Raw genomic sequence first — 20,989 nt, forward strand, 5'->3', positions numbered from 1 at the left:
CCGTTCCTCGGAATTTTCCGATGAAAATTCCGAGGAATATTTCGTCGGAACTTTCGAGGATTGGACCATCGGAAATTCCATCGAAATATCCCGACGAAGTTCTCCCTCGGTATATTCCGAGGAGCTTTCCGACGAACTGGTGGTCCTCGGAATTTCCTCGGAAATTTGTTTCCTCGGAATTCCGTCGGAAAATTCCGAGAAATTTCCGAGGAAAATTGAATTTCCGAGGAGTTATTTCCGAGGACTTGTTTCGTCGGTATGTCGTCGGAATAACGTTATTCCGACGACATACCGACGATTTTTTCCCTCAGTATGTCGCTGTTTTCTTGTAGTGTCTTTGGTATATCTCTTTCTTTAGTGATTAACGCTAAATTTTCCTATATGCATTATTAACCATTTGAACAGTACATAATCTACATTTGTGCTAGGTTCATCTATCATATCCATAGTTTGAGATTAGCTAGTAATACCATAATTCAGTTATTCTCCATAAATATACCAAATATTATATCCCGGCATAAATCTATTGAAATATAAATTAAATGCTTCCAAACTTTTTCAAACTTAATATTCTTATTTAACCGACAAGTAGAGCATGAACATTTCAACTACGGGTTTCCATTATTTTCGTTTGTCGTAAAAACAACTCCATGAATTCGCTTATACCATCTGCATATTCTTGTTTAAGTAAATTTGTTTCTTTTTATTTATATGAGATCTATCTATCCACGAACGAAATAAGTAGAAGAAAACATGCATGTTTTGTGTTTTTTGGTGAATAAAAGAAAATAGTATTAATTTATAGATAAATTTGGATCACTTCTTGATTGACTTTATGAAGAAAACATTCATCGAAAATTTTGAACTTTCAAAACGGCTGTATAACATTTTCGTCGGAAATAGCCCGCGAACGATCACCATAGAATCTTAACAATATTCAAATATTTAATAAAACGTTCTTCTCACAATTTCTGTCATATACCATTTGTAAGCAAGATCCATCATATAAATTCCAAAGGAAGGTTTCATACTTCAAACCGACAATTCAGCTTATCAGTAACCAGTCCTGATGATTACTGTCCCGCGTAATAATTCATTTTCACAAACGTAAGTATCTAGAAGCTGCAGGCATAAGCAACCATTTAATACAAAAACTATTGAGTTGCTCTACTTTTTAGCTTTCGGCATATGCCGCATATCTAGTCTGAAACAATGGGGATCTGGGCCTATCCTACAGGAAGTCAGTAACATGTTTATTGTTCGAGGCAAAAAAGAAGTGAAGAGATAGATTTAATCTGTTCACGATTCTTCCTTAAAAATTCTTTGTTCGACATCTTGTTGGAATATATGATACATCGAAGATCAATTAGACTACTGATATATCTGTATTTTTACTAGCTTATAACATATGTTTTTGAGTTTTTATCGAGTCAAAATATGTTTTTTAGTCTTTAAGACTCTTTTGGTGTTTTTTTCCATTTGAATATAGTATTTGTGAGCAAAGTTTTTAACCAAACATGAGTTTGATGTTATTGCCTTTTGTGAACCTATCAAAAACTCAAACTTAATGTATGTCTATAATCTCTAAGGTGTTATGAACCAGATTGTGGATGGCTCATAACCAAGAGATTATGATTTGTAATTTTTTCATTTATCTATGACGGTGTAATCTCCTATATAAGGAACCTCTATGTTATGAATAAAGATAGACTTTTCCATTACTTTTATAACACGTTATCAGCACGAAACTCTAAATCCCTAAGCTAATACCCAAATCGAAAAACCCTAACACTAGTCGGCGATCCGACGAACCTTAAACCCCGATCGCGTCTTTTGTTCCCGCATCTGTTCCAGCTCGCGTCTCCGATCAGCTTCAGCCCAAGGCGTTCCTGATCCTAGCTCAGACGTTCGCGACCCGAGAGCAGCTCCAGCACGCGAGACCTCTTCCTCGTTCGCGACAACATCAGACAGTTCGCGTCCGACGATCAAGGCGTTCCCGATCAAGCAACAAAGGACGTCCGCGACCCGATAGAAGCAAATCGATCCATTTTAGCTCGCGTCCCGTTCGTGTCCAGCTCGCGGCTCAACTCCTTTGGTGGTCCGATTCAACAATCATCTAAGGTTAAAAGGTAATTCAAAACCTAAGAACCCATAATCGAACATGGATTGATTGATAAAGAATGAAACCCTAAAACTCTAATCTTTATGAATCAAAACCATAGGGTAATAGACCAAAAATTCTAATTGAGTAAATCGAAGCTCTAAAAGTTCGATACCCCAAACCCTAAATCATGTTCCTACATGATTAAAACCCCAAGTCGGTTTTTACAAGTTAAAATCCGATAAACCCTAACCTTATATCTATAAACCCTAAATAATATAAGTATCAGAATTAATTATACTATAATTATCAAATCACATATTAAAACCCTAATCGAATATTTTGAAATCAAAATTGTTTTCGGTTTTGATCATTGAGGTTTTAAATCTGATTGAATCTGATGCTATGTTGCTAGAATTTTTTGACCGTTAAGTTGCTAGATTTATTATTCTCATCCTGCTAGTTTAATAATTATGATCTGTTTAAGTCTTGATTAAATCCGACATGCTTGTTTTTATTAATGCTTTAATCATATTTAGGATCTTGATAGATTTATTTTCTCATCCTGCTTGGTTAATTGTTCATCTGATTTAAAATTGTTTAAACCGACCAGCCTGTTAAAACATTGATTGAATCCTTTAGGTTGCTAGCTTGCTTTGCTTATATAATCCGATAGGTTGATAGATTGATTGAGGTTTACTTGTTTAAAATCTGAATGATCTGATTGCATGATTCTTGAGGTTTAATATCATCTGCTAGGATTGATAGTTTTGTAATCTGATCTGTTTTAAATAGAAACCCTAAATAATCTGTATGATAGGTTATATTGATCTGATTTGGATGTCTTTGAGAATTGAGAATCCGTATGCTAGGTTGATAGATTTCATGATAAAATCTAATGTCTTAAGGTTTAAGTTTCTATGCTAAGTTCAATTAAACTGATTGATCTGATTATATGTTTTTGAGGTTTGATAAATTCAAATATTAGATAAATTATTTACACATGGTTTATGTTAAATACCAATCAGCCTTGAAACTGATTCATTGAAATTCATGCTTGAAATCTATATTCCAGTATATTGCTAAAATCAGCCTTGAAACTGATTCATTGAAATTCATGCTTGAAATCTATATTCTAGTATTGCTAAAATCAGCCTTGAAACTGATTGAGTGATTAATAAATCTTTTTACTAGTCTTGCTAAAATCCATTGATTGTTAAACCCTAATTGCATGATTAATTGAATCCATTTTTGCTAGTCTTGATAAACCATAATATTATGAGCACATAGAAATAGTATTGCTGAGACTTGCTAGAAATTGACTGATTGATTAAATGTCTTTAAGATTGATAGTCTCATTGTCCTCACAAGATTGAAATCCGAATTGATTGTTTTTAAGAGCAAGGCCGCATGAAAATTATACCTAAATATTGAGTGATATATGATTTGAGATGTCGAAAATCAACCTGGATTTTGCTGCCCTAAATCTCTCTGGAGATAATTATTTACGGTGGGCATTGGATACAAAGATTATCCTAAAGTCAAAAAGACTTGGTGAATGTATCATAGAAGGCAATAATGCCAATGAGAAAGATTGATACAGGGCAATATTAATTATTAGCCATCATCTTATTAAGAGTCTCAAAGATCAGTATCTGACTATAGAGAATCCTCTAGACCTTTGGACAGAGTTAAAAATCGAGATATGATCACCAAAGAACGGTGTTATTACCAAAGGCCCTATTTGATTGGAGGAATCCCAGAATCCAGGACTATAAGTCCGTAGATGGGTCTATTGCTAGCTGGGCAAAATAATGGATTACTGATGAGAAACAGTGAATTGAGACCTCCTGGATTAACCCCATTACCTGATACCAATAAGGCCGCAGAAGAAAAAAAAAGGTAACCACGTCCAGAATGATAGACCACACGGCCATGGCCGTGGAGGGTGGAAAGGACGTGGCCATGGCCACTATAACACATTTGTCCGTGGGAATCACTATGGCAGAGGCCGTGGGTATAAACCCAATTTGAGCCATGGTCAATGCAGTGGCCGTGGTATATCCTTTAAACCACAAAGCTCGACCAATCAATGTGCCATAGATGTGGAATGGGGAACCATTGGGCTAAGATATGAAGGACTCCCAAAGAGAGTCTGAAAGGGAAGAATCCTGAAACCCACTTGGTCTATAAAGATGGTGAAGATAATTTCGAACATGATCAAGATGATCTTATGGAATATGAGACTTATGATTGCCTAAAAGAATCAAGTTGATAATCTGATTCCGACATCGAACTTGTGTGATTTCTTTGCTTGTATGCTTTCTCTGATTTTTATCTCCTTGAATTTATTTCTATTACATTGTCTACTTAGATTAAATGAATGAATGATTTTTCTATATGAGTACACTGAAAAACGCCAATATAAGTACTAAAGCAGGTATCGCCAGTCTGAAAGAAGACTATGGCTAGGCTAATATATTATTGCCTAAGGGTATGCATCTAGAAATCAGTGATGCCTTATATTCACCCAGCTCTAAGAGCAAGAGCAGCCTATTGAGTTTTAAAGATATAAGAATGAATGGTTTCCATATTGAAACAATGGGCGAAGGAAACAAAGAGTTCCTTCAGATATATGTATAAAATCGCCCAAGGCCATAATAAGTCCTAAAGACTATACATGCATTCTCTACTGACCTAGACTATGCATAGATCAGTATGATAGAGGCTAAAAGCCTGCTAAAATATACACTTTGTGGCACGACCGGATTGGCCATCCTGGTCCAAACATGATGCGAAAATTGATATTCAAAAGTCACACATTAAAAGATAAGAAGAGTTATCCCAAAGAATCTCACGTGTGTAGCATGTACACAAGGGAAACTCACTAGGTCATCACCAGTAAAACGGCTACGAGCCCCCCTTTTCATAAATAAAGACTATGTCTAGATAATACTGGTGAATACATGTCCCAAGCGTTTAAATGATTATGGTATGTCCATGGGGGTAAGTGTGGACAATTTTTGTGATACATGTTCATACCAAGAACGGCTTGGCCGAAATCTTTTAAAACGCAAATAGCTTATTGATAGACCATAACTTATGAGGTCAAAACTCTCATTCACAGCTTGGGCCACACGAAATTTACATGCACCTAAGTTAATACGCATCAGGCCATTTAGTGAGCATAGATATCCCCTATCACAATTATTAACGGGTCAAGAGCCAGACATACCCCATCATAAGACATTTGGATGTGCTGTCTATGTACTAATTGCTCCACCACAGAGAACTAAGATGGGACCTCAAAAGGAGGATGGAGATATATGTTGGATATGATTCTCCCACAATAATAAAGTACTTTGAGCCAACTATGGGTGATTATATTTGAGGCCAGGTACACGGATTATTTTAAGACCAGGAGGAGAAAATAATAAAGCTGGTAAAAATGGTAAAACAAATAGAATGGAATCAACCATCAATGTCTTGGCAAGATCCTCGGACTAAAGAATGTGAAATAGACGTCCAAAGATTATAAATTTACAAAGCTAGCTAATCAAATGCCAGACACATTTGCTGACCTGAAAAAGAATGACTAAGTCATATATAAACCAGCTTGTAAAGCACCAACGAATTTGATGTCCAAGAAGAGACACAATCAAGTTGCTACAGAGTTTAGACAACGTATGAAACATGGTAAACCAATAGGTTCCAAAAGATAAGAATCTTCGGAAACAAAAGAAAGGTGCAGAGAATGATAATCAAAATCAAAATCCGAGGTTACTAAGGAAACCATCCCAGACATGAAGATAAGGCCGGCCGGCTCTAAGGTACAGGTACCAAACAATGTAGCTTGGGACGCCAAGCTGCAAAGTATTAAAGGTCCTGATAATAATGAATCTCAATCGATTATATCATGTCTGGAACATAATGGAACCAATAAGGAATGTCGACATAAGATGATTTATTTGCATACAAGGTAGCACTTGAATTTATGAATATAAGCGAGGATCATGAACCCACGTCAATATAAGAGTGTACACTCGTAGAACAGATTGGATTGAATGGAAACGTGGGGTTAAATAGTTTAAAGAAGAAAGGCGTATTTAGCCATATGATTAAGATGCCATATGATGTTAAAACCAGTGGATATAAATGGGTCTTGTGAGGAATAGAAATCGTGAGATATAAAGCTGATGTTGCACAAGGATTCTCACAAAGACCAGTAATAGATTATGAAGAGTCATACTCCCATGTGGTGGATGCAACTACTTTTAGATTTCTCATAAGTCTGGCTATATAAGAGAGAAAATTAGACTTGCAGCAAGTTGATGTAGTGACTGCATATTTATATGGTCCACTGGATAATGAAAGTACTAGAGGGTATTGAGCTGAAAGTACAGCAAGTTCTCGAGAACAATATTGATAATCATCAAAGTATATGATCTGAATATCCTAGGAACCTCTGGATACAATTTCTAAACATTTGAATATTTCAAGAAAGAGTTTGAGATGAAAGATCTTGGAAAACAAAGTTTTGTTTGGGATTACAGCTTGAGTACATTAACAATGAAATCCTTGTGCATCAAATAGTATATACAAAAAAAGGTACTCAAGAGATTTAATATGGACCAGTCTCATCCGTTATCTAGTACATGGGCGTGAGATCACTTGTTTTGGATACTGATCCATTCAGTCCAAAGGTGGACGATAAAGAAGTTCATTTAGTCCTGAGATGGACGATGCAGAAGTCTTGTTTTAGACACTGATCTGATTGGTCCATAAGAAGGACGATGAAGAAGCCTTTGATTTTGGTTTATTTTATACTAACCAGCCCAAAGAGGGGTTATTTGGTTTTGTTGATTTGTTTTCAGACAAGTTATGTTTTACACATGGTGGTACACGCATATAAAAGCAACATCATCCAAGATTTCGTGTGTGTGTATTTGAGGTCGATGACTCAATATGTTCGATCAGATTGTGGCATGGTCGATGGTAAAGAAGAACCAACTATGATGTTCGAGGACGAAGCATATTCTGCCCAAGATCTTCATCACCCACGGATTGCAGAAAATTGCAGAGGTCCAAGGGACATTCAGTAATGTCCAAATCAGGGGGAGTAATGTGTGTTGTACTCTTTTTCTTTCACCATGATTTTGTCCCAATTGGGTTTTCCTGGTAAGGTTTTAATGAGACAACATTAAATCATATTACAAGCTCTAAAAGGTTATGGCATCCAAGGGAGAGTGTTATGAACCAGATTGTGGATGGCTCATAGCCAAGAAATTATGATTTGTAATCTTTTCATTTATCTATGACGGTGTAATCTCCTATATAAGGAACCTCTATGTTATGAATAAAGATAGACTTTTCCATTACTTTTATAACATAAGGTTCAATGAAAGTTATTTATATAGGTTGTTCGACACAGTGGTTAGAGTCACAAGTGTGTACAGATTATACAACTGTGATTTGGAGTTCTAGAATGGTACTTAATTGATTCTTTGATAAATTGTCTATATTTATGATCTGGTTTCCTGTGATTTCTCTGATGCCTAATGCTTTTTATAGAAGTTTTAGATTTTAGTAAATTGTTCATGTTGCATTTTTATTTTATTGTTAGCTTTAGAAAAATAATACCAATATTTTGTCTTATCTTGACTTTATTCTCAAAGATTTGTCGTGTAATATTGGTCTCTGTCGATCCGATCCTCTCTATTAGACGACATGGTGATAAAAGGGTTATAACTATTGAGCTATCAACAACAGATTAAAGCAAGTTAATATAAAATTAGAGAAATTAAAGAGTTTTAGAAAAGCAAAAGTCTCGAACACAAATCTTATTTTCTCCTTGAAACTCATTTTGAAATTCGTGCGCAAGTGTGTGAAAGATACGATGAATATGATAAGAAAATATTTTGATACAACTTTTGCATCCCATTGCTTATACACAACAATGTGCTGCTTTGAAATATTCCCATGGATTATTTGATCTTCCTTATATGTTAGTTACTATGAACATTTTGCATGTTCCTCGATCGTGCTATAAATCGAAGTTTTATCCGATTACCATAGGGTTTGAAGTCTAATCACCTATTTTCAACCCTGGCTGTACTAGAAACTTTGAAACCAATGATCATGTAGTTTCCCATCGCGAGAATGAATTATGAAGATGTGATGTGAGAAAAAAGCCAATACACATTTTAAAAGCTAATAAATTTAGGGTTTATTAATCAGAGATTTATCTTTTCTTTCTACCGTCACACTTAGTTTTAATTTCAACCGCAAAGGCTTCCTATATATACGTCTTTGCTCTCCATAACTCAACTCACTAACACCAAACCCTAAAACACACAAGATCATCATCACAATGAAGATCTCTTTCCTCATCACTCTCCTCTTGGCGACAGTGGCCTGCACCCACGGACAAGAACCGGTGAAAGACACTGCCGGGAATTTTCTTGAGACAGGTCAGCAATACTTCATCCAGCCGATCAAGACCGGGAGCAACAACGGAGGTGGTCTTGTTCCAGCCGCCATTAGACTTATTCCCCTTTGTCCACTTGGCATCAACCAAGCAGCCTTTACGTTCCTACCAGGCCTACCGGTTAGTTTCGAGTTTTCTGACTCCGTCACAGAACCCACCATTATGACATCTACTGATGTAACCATCGAGTTCAAATCTAGCTTACCACCGCCGGTCTGCAAGGAATTTTCCTTTATATGGGCAGTTGAATCCTCATCGGATTCCAGTGTGCCAGCAATTATCCTCGGTGGTACCCCGGGGAGCCAAAATAGCCGTTTTAAGATAGAGAAAGCCGGAGAAGGAGCAGGAGAAAACACTTATAAGTTGACCAGCTTAGACGGGACCGTTGGAAACGTCACGGGGATTTTTCTGGCACCACAACTAGTTCTCACCAATGATAATGCCAAGACCACATTCGTCAAATTCAACAAATATAATGAAGCTATTACGTCGGCTTCTCGTGTTGAGAAGTCAGCTCTAAGGATGTTCCCATTCTAATATTCAAGATAATGTAATGTTAAGCCTAAGACTCGTCCATGGCCAAAAATAAGGGGTTCAGAAAATACCCGCACGCATGTTTTTTTACTTTCCTCATGAATATATAAAATGAAATTATGTTTTATAATGCTTTATGAGACGCAAAACTTTTATTTAAACCAGTTTTTAATTGTATAATTTAAATTTGCGTTGTTTTGTGGATCTAGCGCTTTGGAACTCTCTATCCCACAATAAAATCGGGTCATTATAAACAAAATTTACAACGATTTCAGTTACAGAAAAATAAATACAACAATTACGAAAAATACTACATTAGAAAAAATGTACGTTAACTAATCGACAGAAATAAATAACGAAAATATTTGGGTTAAAAATTGCTATATTGGTAGATAAAGATTTAAGGAAAGTTCTTCTCACAAGGATTGAGTCTTCATATGGTAAGAAGAGAGATCCAGACTTCCTTGACGAAATGAATGAATCTGATGACGAAGTTTGTACAGCCGAATGAGATTCAATTTGTGGAAACGAGTGTGCAAATCCTTCCAGATATCAGATGCATTCTTGAAGTACAAGATGTTTGTATAGATTGGCTTGGTCACACTGTTCAACAACCATGACTTCACCATACTGTTACAACGACACCAGATTCTATAGTACGGATCATTCTCAGGCGGTTTCACGATAGATCCATCAAGAAAACCTAGCTTGTTCTTAGCTTCTAAGCTAGTAGTCATTGCAATTATCCAGACTCCATAATTGTTACCATCAAGCAGTTCAGAGGCTAGCACTAAACCAGGATGATCCGAACTATGAAGATGATAAGGCGAGTGAATGTTATCTGGAGAATTGGATACCTCAAAAGGACGATCAGAAGATGCGCTGTGAGAATGAGAGACCTCAGCACGATTCTGAGTGGTGGACTTGATCGGAGGTGAACGAGGAGCAGAAACTTGATCGTTGGCGGTAGGAGGAAGCGGAGAACCAAATTCCGGTGAATCTGGTGTAGATTGGCGAAACGTTGACTTGCATTTTCGTTTTCCCATCGGAGAAACAGAGATCGGCTCGGAATGATGATGAATCGTGAGATTTGAGCTGATTCTGGTCGGGAAACGGAAATGAAGATGAGGATGATGATGTGATGAGAACCGAGGTCGTTGCCGGTGAATTCAGATGAAAACGATGATAGAAACGGAAGATCGTTAGAGAGAAAGAGATATTTGTTGCTCTGATACCATATTACCAAATTATCTCAATCTCATTAATTAGTAAAGTAATTACATGATGGTTTATATACAAGTATAATGTGGCCTAGACTATACACGCCCAAGATATCTATACACTTGTTTATAGTATACCAATTTACAATGTGTGAACCGACTAAACCAATATGGTTAATAATAAAAAAATTGCTTTAGGCAAATCTCTGTCTCGACGTTTGAGATCTCTGGATTCACTTCAAAGTTCAAAAACATAATATCCATCTATCTCAGTGACATCAACATTAATCTTTGGTAAAACAAAATTCATGCTGGAACAGAAGATAAAATATTAACGTATAAATCGATTCATGTAGATCAATTTTAGTCATGTAAGGGAAGGAATCTAGAAATGAATTGATTATATACAAAAATAAAAGTAAACAATATCCAAGATTCCATATCATTTTTTTTAAACATGACTAATCAATGTTTAACTGAACTTCAAGTAGTCTCCTTCAAAATATACGTCTTCTCTTTTAACTAGAGGTGGATATGATTTTTTCTTGTTTTTAATAGATTAGTAAAGTTTTGGGTTTATTTGATATATACTATCTTACAAAACTAATTATTATTTTACTATTAGGCAAGGAATTAAAATCAAACTTCACATTATTATAATTCGGTTTCCATTAAAAGTACTAAATATTTTTCTCTTTCTAAAAATGAATAAAAGTGATTATTAAATATTTATTATTTGAGGGAATGTATTCAATCTAAATGACATCACAATTCATTTTTCTTTTGTATGAAGTATTTAAAGAACATTTATCATAAAATTCTAATTGCTAGTTCTCCTCAAGAATTTGCGCTCAACTTTTTCTTCTCTATTCTTGCGGTAGTATCCTTAAAAAACTAATCGTGTTTTGGCTTATGGTCTACTATGTACTCTCAAAATGATTTTTTCAGGGAAATAGAGATGTAAAACCTCACTGATTGGTTTATTTACTTTTACAAAACAATTGGTGATGAGTTTGATAACAAGGAACTAATATCTTTCTTTCCGGTACTTAATTTAATTGCAAAAGAGCAGTTAGTGACTAACCCTCCCCCCCCCCCCCCCCCCCCCCCCCAATTTATAATTATTCAGAAAAGAAAACCTTCGAATAGGGTAAGGATAATTAGTCCAGCCAAGTAAATCAAATCTTATGTTACGAATAAAACACTGGATATAATCATCCATTTTACGAAAATTATGTGTTTCTTCTTGATTTTGACTGGAGCAGTGAAGATCATAGTAGGGGACATGTACGCGTTTTTATAACTCTAAATCCTTGATGCCATATGTGTTAGGGTTTTTCTTTCCAAAAAGAATAGGATCAGATATTATGCTAAGTGTTTATGCGCGTTGCTCTCTACTTCTCAATAAACTCATTGAGACAAGTTTTACATCAATCCCTTTCTTCTTCTTATTCTTGTGGCTTTACGGTTACTTACAAAACAATGGCTCTGGCTATAACGACACAGATATGTTTAAATCATTCATACGTTGGTTCCCCCATCCCTATCAGAAATATTGTCTTCATCCCATTAATTATTTGACCATCCTTTATATGTTTGTTAACATGATCAATTTTGCATGTTCCTCGTGCTGAAAATCAAAATTTGAATTGATTAGAGCCCTTTATTTTCAACCCTCACTGCCAAAACGAACCCATCACGACAATGATCCCAATGCGAAGTGAGGATTAAGAAAATAACAAAAAAGAACTTGTTAAAGTTGATTAAATGTAAGGGTTTATTTACCACAAATACAAGATTAATATTTTCTTGTTACTGTAACAAACGACGTTAGATTTAACCGCAGAGGCCAGCTCCCGTTCTTCACTTGCGAAGAGAACGCATATTAGGAGGAATAACCTAATCTTCTGTCTCCTTTTATTCCCTTTTCAACAAAGATATATTGTTACATGATAGGGTAAACCAAGATCAACTACAATTTTATGTACTTCGTTATATGAACTAGGTGGATCATAGACCTTTCAATTTACGAGTTTTCATTGTTTCGGGATGTTGTTAAACCAACTTTCATGAATTCACTTATACTATTTGCATATTCATGTACAAGTAAATTTGGACAAAATCATGACAGACTCCCAATAAGAAAACGTTCATTAAGAATTTTAAAATTTTAAAATGGCTATAACGACTATATTCCGTCGGAAATTCGTGGATCCCTAACAATTACTGTAGAATCTTAAAAATATTCATCTGCTAATAGCTAATGAAACGTTCTTCTCACACTTTCTACCATATACCATTTATCCAACATATAATTTCCAAAGGAAGGTTTCATATGTCAAACTGACAATTGTGCTTAGCAGTAAGTAGTCACGGTGATTAGTGCCCCGCGTAATAATTCATTTTCACTATCGTAAGTATTTAGAAGCTGCAAGAATGCATAAGCAACCATTAAAAAAAAGATTTGTCGAAAATGACTCAAAACTTAATTTTGAATACAAAAGTTTACTTCAAATTCAATCAAATGAAAAAGTAACCCAAAAGCCTAGTGAAATTACAACAGCCCTTTTATGAACAAACAAAAAATCTGTATTCAGTTTTACCATTATAACCCTCCGTTAGAGAAGACTTCTTTGTAAGTCTTCTCTATGATGACTTATTTGTAAGTCTTCTCGTTCATTAGATCTTTAAAATAATTTTCTAATTTTATAAAAAATATTTTGATGGGTAAAAAATTGAAATCATTTAATAATAAACATTTTTCAATGATGTAGATTTAGTTCATCTGAAATTGAATTATTTTCAACATAGATGAGTGAATGTAGATTGGTCCATGAGTCATTGGTTTAGGATTTGGTAACATATGTTATAGTATTGTATGTATCTTTAGGATTAGATACTGAAATCTTACCTTCATTTTTTTTTTCAAATTGACCCATATATGTTTTGTAACTATCTAATAACTTGATTTAAACACTTTCTAAGTTTAAGAAAGTGTTTTTTTTTTGCATAGTTAATTGATTTTAGGGTCTGAAAGACTCACAGAAGACTTAAAAAGAAATCTTCAGACACATCCCGCCTAAATTTTAGTAGAATTTAGGTTTCCCGCCTAAATCAAAGTCTTCCATAAGTCTTCAAGGAATCTTCCATAAGTCTTCCAGGAGTCTTCCATAAGTCTTACATGAGTCTTCCATAAGTCTTACATGAGTCTTCCATAAGTTTTCTCATGGATTAGATCTTAAAAATAATTTAATTTTTTTATAAAAAACATTTTCATGGGTTAAAATTTGAAATCATGTAATAACAAAGATTTTTCAATGATGTAAATTTAGTTTATCTGAAATTGAATTATTTTCAACATAGATGAGTGAATGTAGATTGGTCCATGAGTCATTGGTTTAGGATTTGGTAACATATGTTATAGTATTGTTGGTATCTTTAGGGTTAGATTTGAAATATTATCTTCATTTTTTTTTTCCTTTTTCAAATTGACATATATATGTTTAGTACCTATCCAATAATTTGATTTTAACACTTTCTAAGTTTTTTTAGGTTTAAAAAGGTTTTTTGCATAGTTATTTGATTTTAGGGTCTAGAAGACTCACGGAAAACTTAAAAAAAATCTTCCAACACATCCCGCCTAAATTTAAGTAAAATTTAGGGTTCCCGCCTAAATTTTGGAATAATTTAGGTTTCCCGCCTAAATCAAAGTCTTCCATAAGTCTTCCATGAGTCTTCCACAAGTCTTCCAGAAGTTTTCTGTGTCAAAAATATTTAACCTACTTGGAATTTTTGTCTCCATATATAAAGAAAATTTACACATTATCTTTCTTCCTCTCAAATGACTGAAACAAAAATGTAATGTTTCTCACTCTAAAACTCTCCAACCTCTCTATAATCTCTTTGAACATCAAAACACCAAACTTTATATCAATTTCTCGCTTTTTCTTATGTCTTCTCACTAATTTATCTTCTTTTTGTAGGTTTTTCATTACATAATTCTCATCTTTCACTATTTTGAAGGTAGATCTCTAAATTTTGGATATGAATTTATGTGTGTGTTTATATGTTAGATTCTAAAAACCTATAGATTCAACATAATGTGACTGTTTTGGTTATTTTGTAAGCATAAAATATTCATTTTTGAAGTTTTTCTTTGTTTTGAAGTCATTTGAATGTTTTTGAATTTGCAGGTTTTTCTAGATCTGAGAGACTTTGAAAGACTTCTCAGAAGACTCTCAGTTGACTCTCGGAAGACTCTCAGAAGGCTTCTGACTTCTCAGAAGCCTTCTTAGAAAGTCTTCTAATGCATTTTATGATAGAAGACTTTCCACGAAGTCTTCAGGAAGTCTTCTGAAGTCTTCTGCCTAAAGTGGTATAAATTTTGGATATGTATTTTGTGTGTTTTATATATTAGATTCTAAAAAATTATAGATCCAACATAATGTGAATGTTTTGTTTATTATCCAAAAATTTCTTTTTTAAATCTTATCTATTTTGAAGTCATTTGAATGTTTTTGAATATGCAGATTTTTCAGATCTGAGACAGATTTTGGAAGACTTCTGGGATAATTCTTGGAAGACTCTCGGAAGACTCTCGGGAGACTCTCAAAAGACTCTCGGAAGACTCTCAGAAGAATTTTTCGGAAATCTTCTAACGTATTTTATGCTAGAAGATTTCCCACGAAGTCTTCCAAAGTCTTCTGTCCAAAGTGGTACAAAGAGATGATGTGAAGTGGAGTCCAAGCTTATCTATGTTGAGGAATAATATTTTAATTGTGAATTATTTTGTAAACTTAAAGAGATGTTAATCAAAAGAATGGTAAATATGTTCATATTTTGCCAAAAGTACTTGACTTTATTAAAGTTATTGATGCAACATACCAAAAAATATTTTAATCATTCTACCCACACATAAGAAAACACAACAACACAAAAACTTAGTAAAATTTGCTAAAACTAAGAAAGAAGACTTCTCAAGAAACCTTAGTCAAATTCACAAAATATCAAAATTGAATTTTAAGTGAAAGTTGAAATTTTAATTCTCATGGAAGTTAAAATTGTATCTTATAAGGAAGACAACACAAACACAGAACATCAACTTAATAAAACAAAATCATCGGAGAAGACTTCTTATGAAGTCTTCTACAAGTTTTCTATGAGGAAGACTTATAGAAGACTTCTCCGTTTAGCTAGAAACATTATTAAACATCAATGTTTGTAACTTCATAATTATCACCAATTAAGTTATAAATTCGACCCAGTAGTCCCAATATTGACTAATAAACATGAATTAGTAAGAAGATATTAAAATTTCATTTTAATTTTGGATAAATTTGAAGTTTAATAAAGATTTACTCTGTGTAGACTTCAAAAGAAGTCTTCTATTTAGGTCATTTTTTTTTCATTTTTTTTGTTTCTATTTAGATTATGTTTTAATTAGATTTTGATTTAAATTTTGTTTTGGGTCAAAATTCGTTTTTATTTTTAATTGATATATAAAAGTGAGCTTTTAAATTGTTAATTGATAAAGTAAGGGTTAGGTTGAGAATTTTAAAAAATATTATACTAAAGTGACTAATTTAGGTTGGTTTTATACTAAAGGGACAAAAAGTTTGTTTTTTGTTCTATTTTGGTAAATTTCTCAAATTTAAATTATGTTCTAAGGAAGTAGATTTCATCTTCTACGAAAAATGGCTTGTAGAAATCGAATTCTAGGTTAAACAAGTTAATATAATTTCTCTAGAACCAATCATTACAAGAAAACACAGAACATTCTGACGGACATTCCGATGGAAGAGAAATTCATCAGAAATTCATCAGAAATTTCTGACGAATTTCTGACGAATTTCTGACCGAATAGCGACGAAATGCCTATTTTTCTATTCGTCGGTATTTCTTCGGAAATTTCCGATGAAACTCCGATAAAACAAATGTTGTCGGGAAATTTCGATGCAATTCCGACCACAATTCCAGGAAAATATATATCCGTTACGCGACCTTTTTTAATGTTTTGAATTTTTTAGATTCGTCGGAATTTCATCGGTATATACCGAAGAAATTCCGATGATAATTTTTGTCCGTTCCGATTCCGACGGAATTTCGACGAAGCTTTTGACCGTTAAATATTTCCGATGGAATTCTGATGGTTTGCTACTTTTCCGTCGAAAATCTGTTGGTTCTGTCGGCAACTTTCTTTTATAAATACTTGCTCTTCCTCATTCCCCTCATTCACACTTCATTATCTCTTCACTCTTTACTACAAATCCAAAAAAAAATCATGTCTTCTGAAAATTATTATCGTTCGTGGATGGATAAACCTCATTTGGATCCAAACACCAAGTTGCTTACCGAAGAATACGCATAAGGTGTTGGAGATTCATGAGGCTTGTTGAACAACAACCAGAAGCAAATACCGGTATGTTAAGATGTCTCTGCTCTTCATGCAATAATAGTCGGATTTTAAAGGAAAGGGTTGTTCGAACTCATTTATATATAAGAGGGTTTACACGGAATTATAAGGTTTGGTATCTTCATGGGGAAAATGGTTATGAATATGGTAGTACTAGCGAACCTCAGCCTGTTGGTCCATAAGAAGGACGATGAAGAAGCCTTTGATTTTGGTTTATTTTATACTAACCAGCCCAAAGAGGGGTTATTTGGTTTTGTTGATTTGTTTTCAGACAAGTTATGTTTTACACATGGTGGTACACGCATATAAAAGAAACATCATCCAAGATTTCGTGTGTGTGTATTTGAGGTCGATGACTCAATATGTTCGATCAGATTGTGGGATGGTCGATGGTAAAGAAGAACCAACTATCATGTTCGAGGACGAAGCATATTCTGCCCAAGATCTTCATCACCCACGGGTTGCAGAAAATTGCAAAGGTCCAAGGGACCTTCAGTAATGTCCAAATCAGAGGGAGTAATGTGTGTTGTAATCTTTTTCCTTCACCATGGTTTTGTCCCAATTGGATTTTCCTGGTAAGGTTTTAATGAGGCAACATTAAATCACATTACAAGCTCTAAATGGTTATGGCATCCAAGGGAGAGTGTTATGAACCAGATTGTGGATGGCTCATAACCAAGAAATTATGATTTGTAATCTTTTCATTTATCTATGACGGTGTAATCTCCTATATAAGGAACCTCTATGTTATGAATAAAATAGACTTTTCCATTACTTTTATAACATAAGGTTCAATGAAAGTTATTTATATAGGTTGTTCGACACAGTGGTTAGAGTCACAAGTGTGTACAGATTATACAACTGTGATTTGGAGTTCTAGAATGGTACTTAATTGATTCTTTGATAAATTGTCTATATTTATGATCTGGTTTCCTGTGATTTCTCTGATGCCTAATGCTTTTTATAGAAGTTTTAGATTTTAGTAAATTGTTCATGTTGCATTTTTATTTTATTGTTAGCTTTAGAAAAATAATACCAATATTTTGTCTTATCTTGACTTTATTCTCAAAGATTTGTCGCGTAATATTGGTCTCTGTCGATCCGATCCTCTCTATTAGACGACATGGTGATAAAAGGGTTATAACTATTGAGCTATCAACAACAGATTAAAGCAAGTTAATATAAAATTAGAGAAATTAAAGAGTTTTAGAAAAGCAAAAGTCTCGAACACAAATCTTATTTTCTCCTTGAAACTCATTTTGAAATTCGTGCGCAAGTGTGTAAAAGATACAATGAATATGATAAGAAAATATTTTGATACAACTTTTGCATCCCATTGCTTATACACAACAATGTGCTGCTTTGAAATATTCCCATGGATTATTTGATCTTCCTTATATGTTAGTTACTATGAACATTTTGCATGTTCCTCGATCGTGCTATAAATCGAAGTTTTATCCGATTACCATAGGGTTTGAAGTCTAATCACCTATTTTCAACCCTGGCTGTACTAGAAACTTTGAAACCAATGATCATGTAGTTTCCCATCGCGAGAATGAATTATGAAGATGTGATGTGAGAAAAAAGCCAATACACATTTTAAAAGCTAATAAATTTAGGGTTTATTAATCAGAGATTTATCTTTTCTTTCTACCGTCACACTTAGTTTTAATTTCAACCGCAAAGGCTTCCTATATATACGTCTTTGCTCTCCATAACTCAACTCACTAACACCAAACCCTAAAACACACAAGATCATCATCACAATGAAGATCTCTTTCCTCATCACTCTCCTCTTGGCGACAGTGGCCTGCACCCACGGACAAGAACCGGTGAAAGACACTGCCGGGAATTTTCTTGAGACAGGTCAGCAATACTTCATCCAGCCGATCAAGACCGGGAGCAACAACGGAGGTGGTCTTGTTCCAGCCGCCATTAGACTTATTCCCCTTTGTCCACTTGGCATCAACCAAGCAGCCTTTACGTTCCTACCAGGCCTACCGGTTAGTTTCGAGTTTTCTGACTCCGTCACAGAACCCACCATTATGACATCTACTGATGTAACCATCGAGTTCAAATCTAGCTTACCACCGCCGGTCTGCAAGGAATTTTCCTTTATATGGGCAGTTGAATCCTCATCGGATTCCAGTGAGCCAGCAATTATCCTCGGTGGTACCCCGGGGAGCCAAAATAGCCGTTTTAAGATAGAGAAAGCCGGAGAAGGAGCAGGAGAAAACACTTATAAGTTGACCAGCTTAGACGGGACCGTTGGAAACGTCACGGGGATTTTTCTGGCACCACAACTAGTTCTCACCAATGATAATGCCAAGACCACATTCGTCAAATTCAACAAATATAATGAAGCTATTACGTCGGCTTCTCGTGTTGAGAAGTCAGCTCTAAGGATTTTCCCATTCTAATATTCAAGATAATGTAATGTTAAGCCTAAGACTCGTCCATGGCCAAAAATAAGGGGTTGAGAAAATACCCGCACGCATGTTTTTTTACTTTCCTCATGAATATATAAAATGAAATTATGTTTTATAATGCTTTATGAGACGCAAAACTTTTATTTAAACCAGTTTTTAATTGTATAATTTAAATTTGCGTTGTTTTGTGGATCTAGCGCTTTGGAACTCTCTATCCCACAATAAAATCGGGTCATTATAAACAAAATTTACAACGATTTCAGTTACAGAAAAATAAATACAACAATTACGAAAAATACTACATTAGAAAAAATGTACGTTAACTAATCGACAGAAATAAATAACGAAAATATTTGGGTTAAAAATTGCTATATTGGTAGATAAAGATTTGAGGAAAGTTCTTCTCATAAGGATTGAGTCTTCATATGGTAAGAAGAAAGATCCAGACTTCCTTGACGAAATGAATGAATCTGATGACGAAGTTTGTACAGCCGAATGAGATTCAATTTGTGGAAACGAGTGTGCAAATCCTTCCAGATATCAGATGCATTCTTGAAGTACAAGATGTTTGTATAGATTGGCTTGGTCACTCTGTTCAACAACCATGACTTCACCATACTGTTACAACGACACCAGATTCTATAGTACGGATCATTCTCAGGCGGTTTCACGATAGATCCATCAAGAAATCCTAGCTTGTTCTTAGCTTCTAAGCTAGTAGTCATCGCAATTATCCAGACTCCATAATTGTTACCATCAAGCAGTTCAGAGGCTAGCACTAAACCAGGATGATCCGAACTATGAACATGATAAGGCGAGTGAATGTTATCTGGAGAATTGGATACCTCAAAAGGACGATCAGAAGATGCGCTGTGAGAATGAGAGACCTCAGCACGATTCTGAGTGGTGGACTTGATCGGAGGTGAACGAGGAGCAGAAACTTGATCGTTGGCGGTAGGAGGAAGCGGAGAACCAAATTCCGGTGAATCTGGTGTAGATTGGCGAAACGTTGACTTGCATTTTCGTTTTCCCATCGGAGAAACAGAGATCGGCTCGGAACGATGATGAATCGTGAGATTTGAGCTGATTCTGGTCGGGAAACGGAAATGAAGATGAGGATGATGATGTGATGAGAACCGAGGTCGTTGCCGGTGAATTCAGATGAAAACGATGATAGAAACGGAAGATCGTTAGAGAGAAAGAGATATTTGTTGCTCTGATACCATATTACCAAATTATCTCAATCTCATTAATTAGTAAAGTAATTACATGATGGTTTATATACAAGTATAATGTGGCCTAGACTTTACACGCCCAAGATATCTATACACTTGTTTATAGTATACCAATTTACAATGTGTGAACCGACTAAACCAACATGGTTAATAATAAAAAAATTGCTTTAGGCAAATCTCTGTCTCGACGTTTGAGATCTCTGGATTCACTTCAAAGTTCAAAAACATAATATCCATCTATCTCAGTGACACCAACATTAATCTTTGGTAAAACAAAATTCATGCTGGAACAGAAGATAAAATATTTACGTAAATCGATTCATGTAGATCAATTTTAGTCATGTAAGGGAAGGAATCTAGAAATGAATTGATTATATACAAAAATAAAAGTAAACAATATCCAAGATTCCATATCATTTTTTTTAAACATGACTAATCAATGTTTAACTGAACTTCAAGTAGTCTCCTTCAAAATATACGTCTTCTCTTTTAACTAGAGGTGGATATGATTTTTTCTTGTTTTTAATAGATTAGTAAAGTTTTGGGTTTATTTGATATATACTATCTTACA

The 20,989-nt window shown here is 34.6% G+C and overlaps 4 protein-coding genes across 4 annotated transcripts; 2 read left to right on the forward strand and 2 right to left on the reverse strand.

Annotated features, from left to right (window-relative positions):
• Positions 1-8,367: 8,367 nt before the first annotated feature.
• LOC106365033 (kunitz trypsin inhibitor 2-like) lies at positions 8,368-9,252 on the forward strand. The gene has a single exon (XM_013804495.3). The coding sequence runs from the start codon at positions 8,472-8,474 to the stop codon at positions 9,123-9,125; it is 654 nt and encodes a 217-aa protein (XP_013659949.2). The 5' UTR covers positions 8,368-8,471; the 3' UTR covers positions 9,126-9,252.
• Positions 9,253-9,538: 286 nt separating this feature from the next.
• On the reverse strand, positions 9,539-10,168 carry LOC106416903. Its single transcript, XM_013857783.2, has one exon. The coding sequence runs from the start codon at positions 10,166-10,168 to the stop codon at positions 9,539-9,541; it is 630 nt and encodes a 209-aa protein (XP_013713237.2).
• An 8,282-nt stretch (positions 10,169-18,450) lies between these two features.
• On the forward strand, positions 18,451-19,301 carry LOC125582529 (kunitz trypsin inhibitor 2-like). Its single transcript, XM_048749269.1, has one exon. It carries the CDS (start codon positions 18,521-18,523, stop codon positions 19,172-19,174), a length of 654 nt encoding a protein of 217 aa, XP_048605226.1. The 5' UTR covers positions 18,451-18,520; the 3' UTR covers positions 19,175-19,301.
• Positions 19,302-19,587: 286 nt separating this feature from the next.
• Positions 19,588-20,217, reverse strand: LOC125582258. Its single transcript, XM_048748851.1, has one exon. The coding sequence runs from the start codon at positions 20,215-20,217 to the stop codon at positions 19,588-19,590; it is 630 nt and encodes a 209-aa protein (XP_048604808.1).
• Between the last annotated feature and the right edge of the window lie 772 nt (positions 20,218-20,989).

The sequence above is a fragment of the Brassica napus genome, chromosome C2 (assembly GCF_020379485.1).
Source record: "Brassica napus cultivar Da-Ae chromosome C2, Da-Ae, whole genome shotgun sequence".
Taxonomy (NCBI): Eukaryota; Viridiplantae; Streptophyta; class Magnoliopsida; order Brassicales; family Brassicaceae; genus Brassica; species Brassica napus.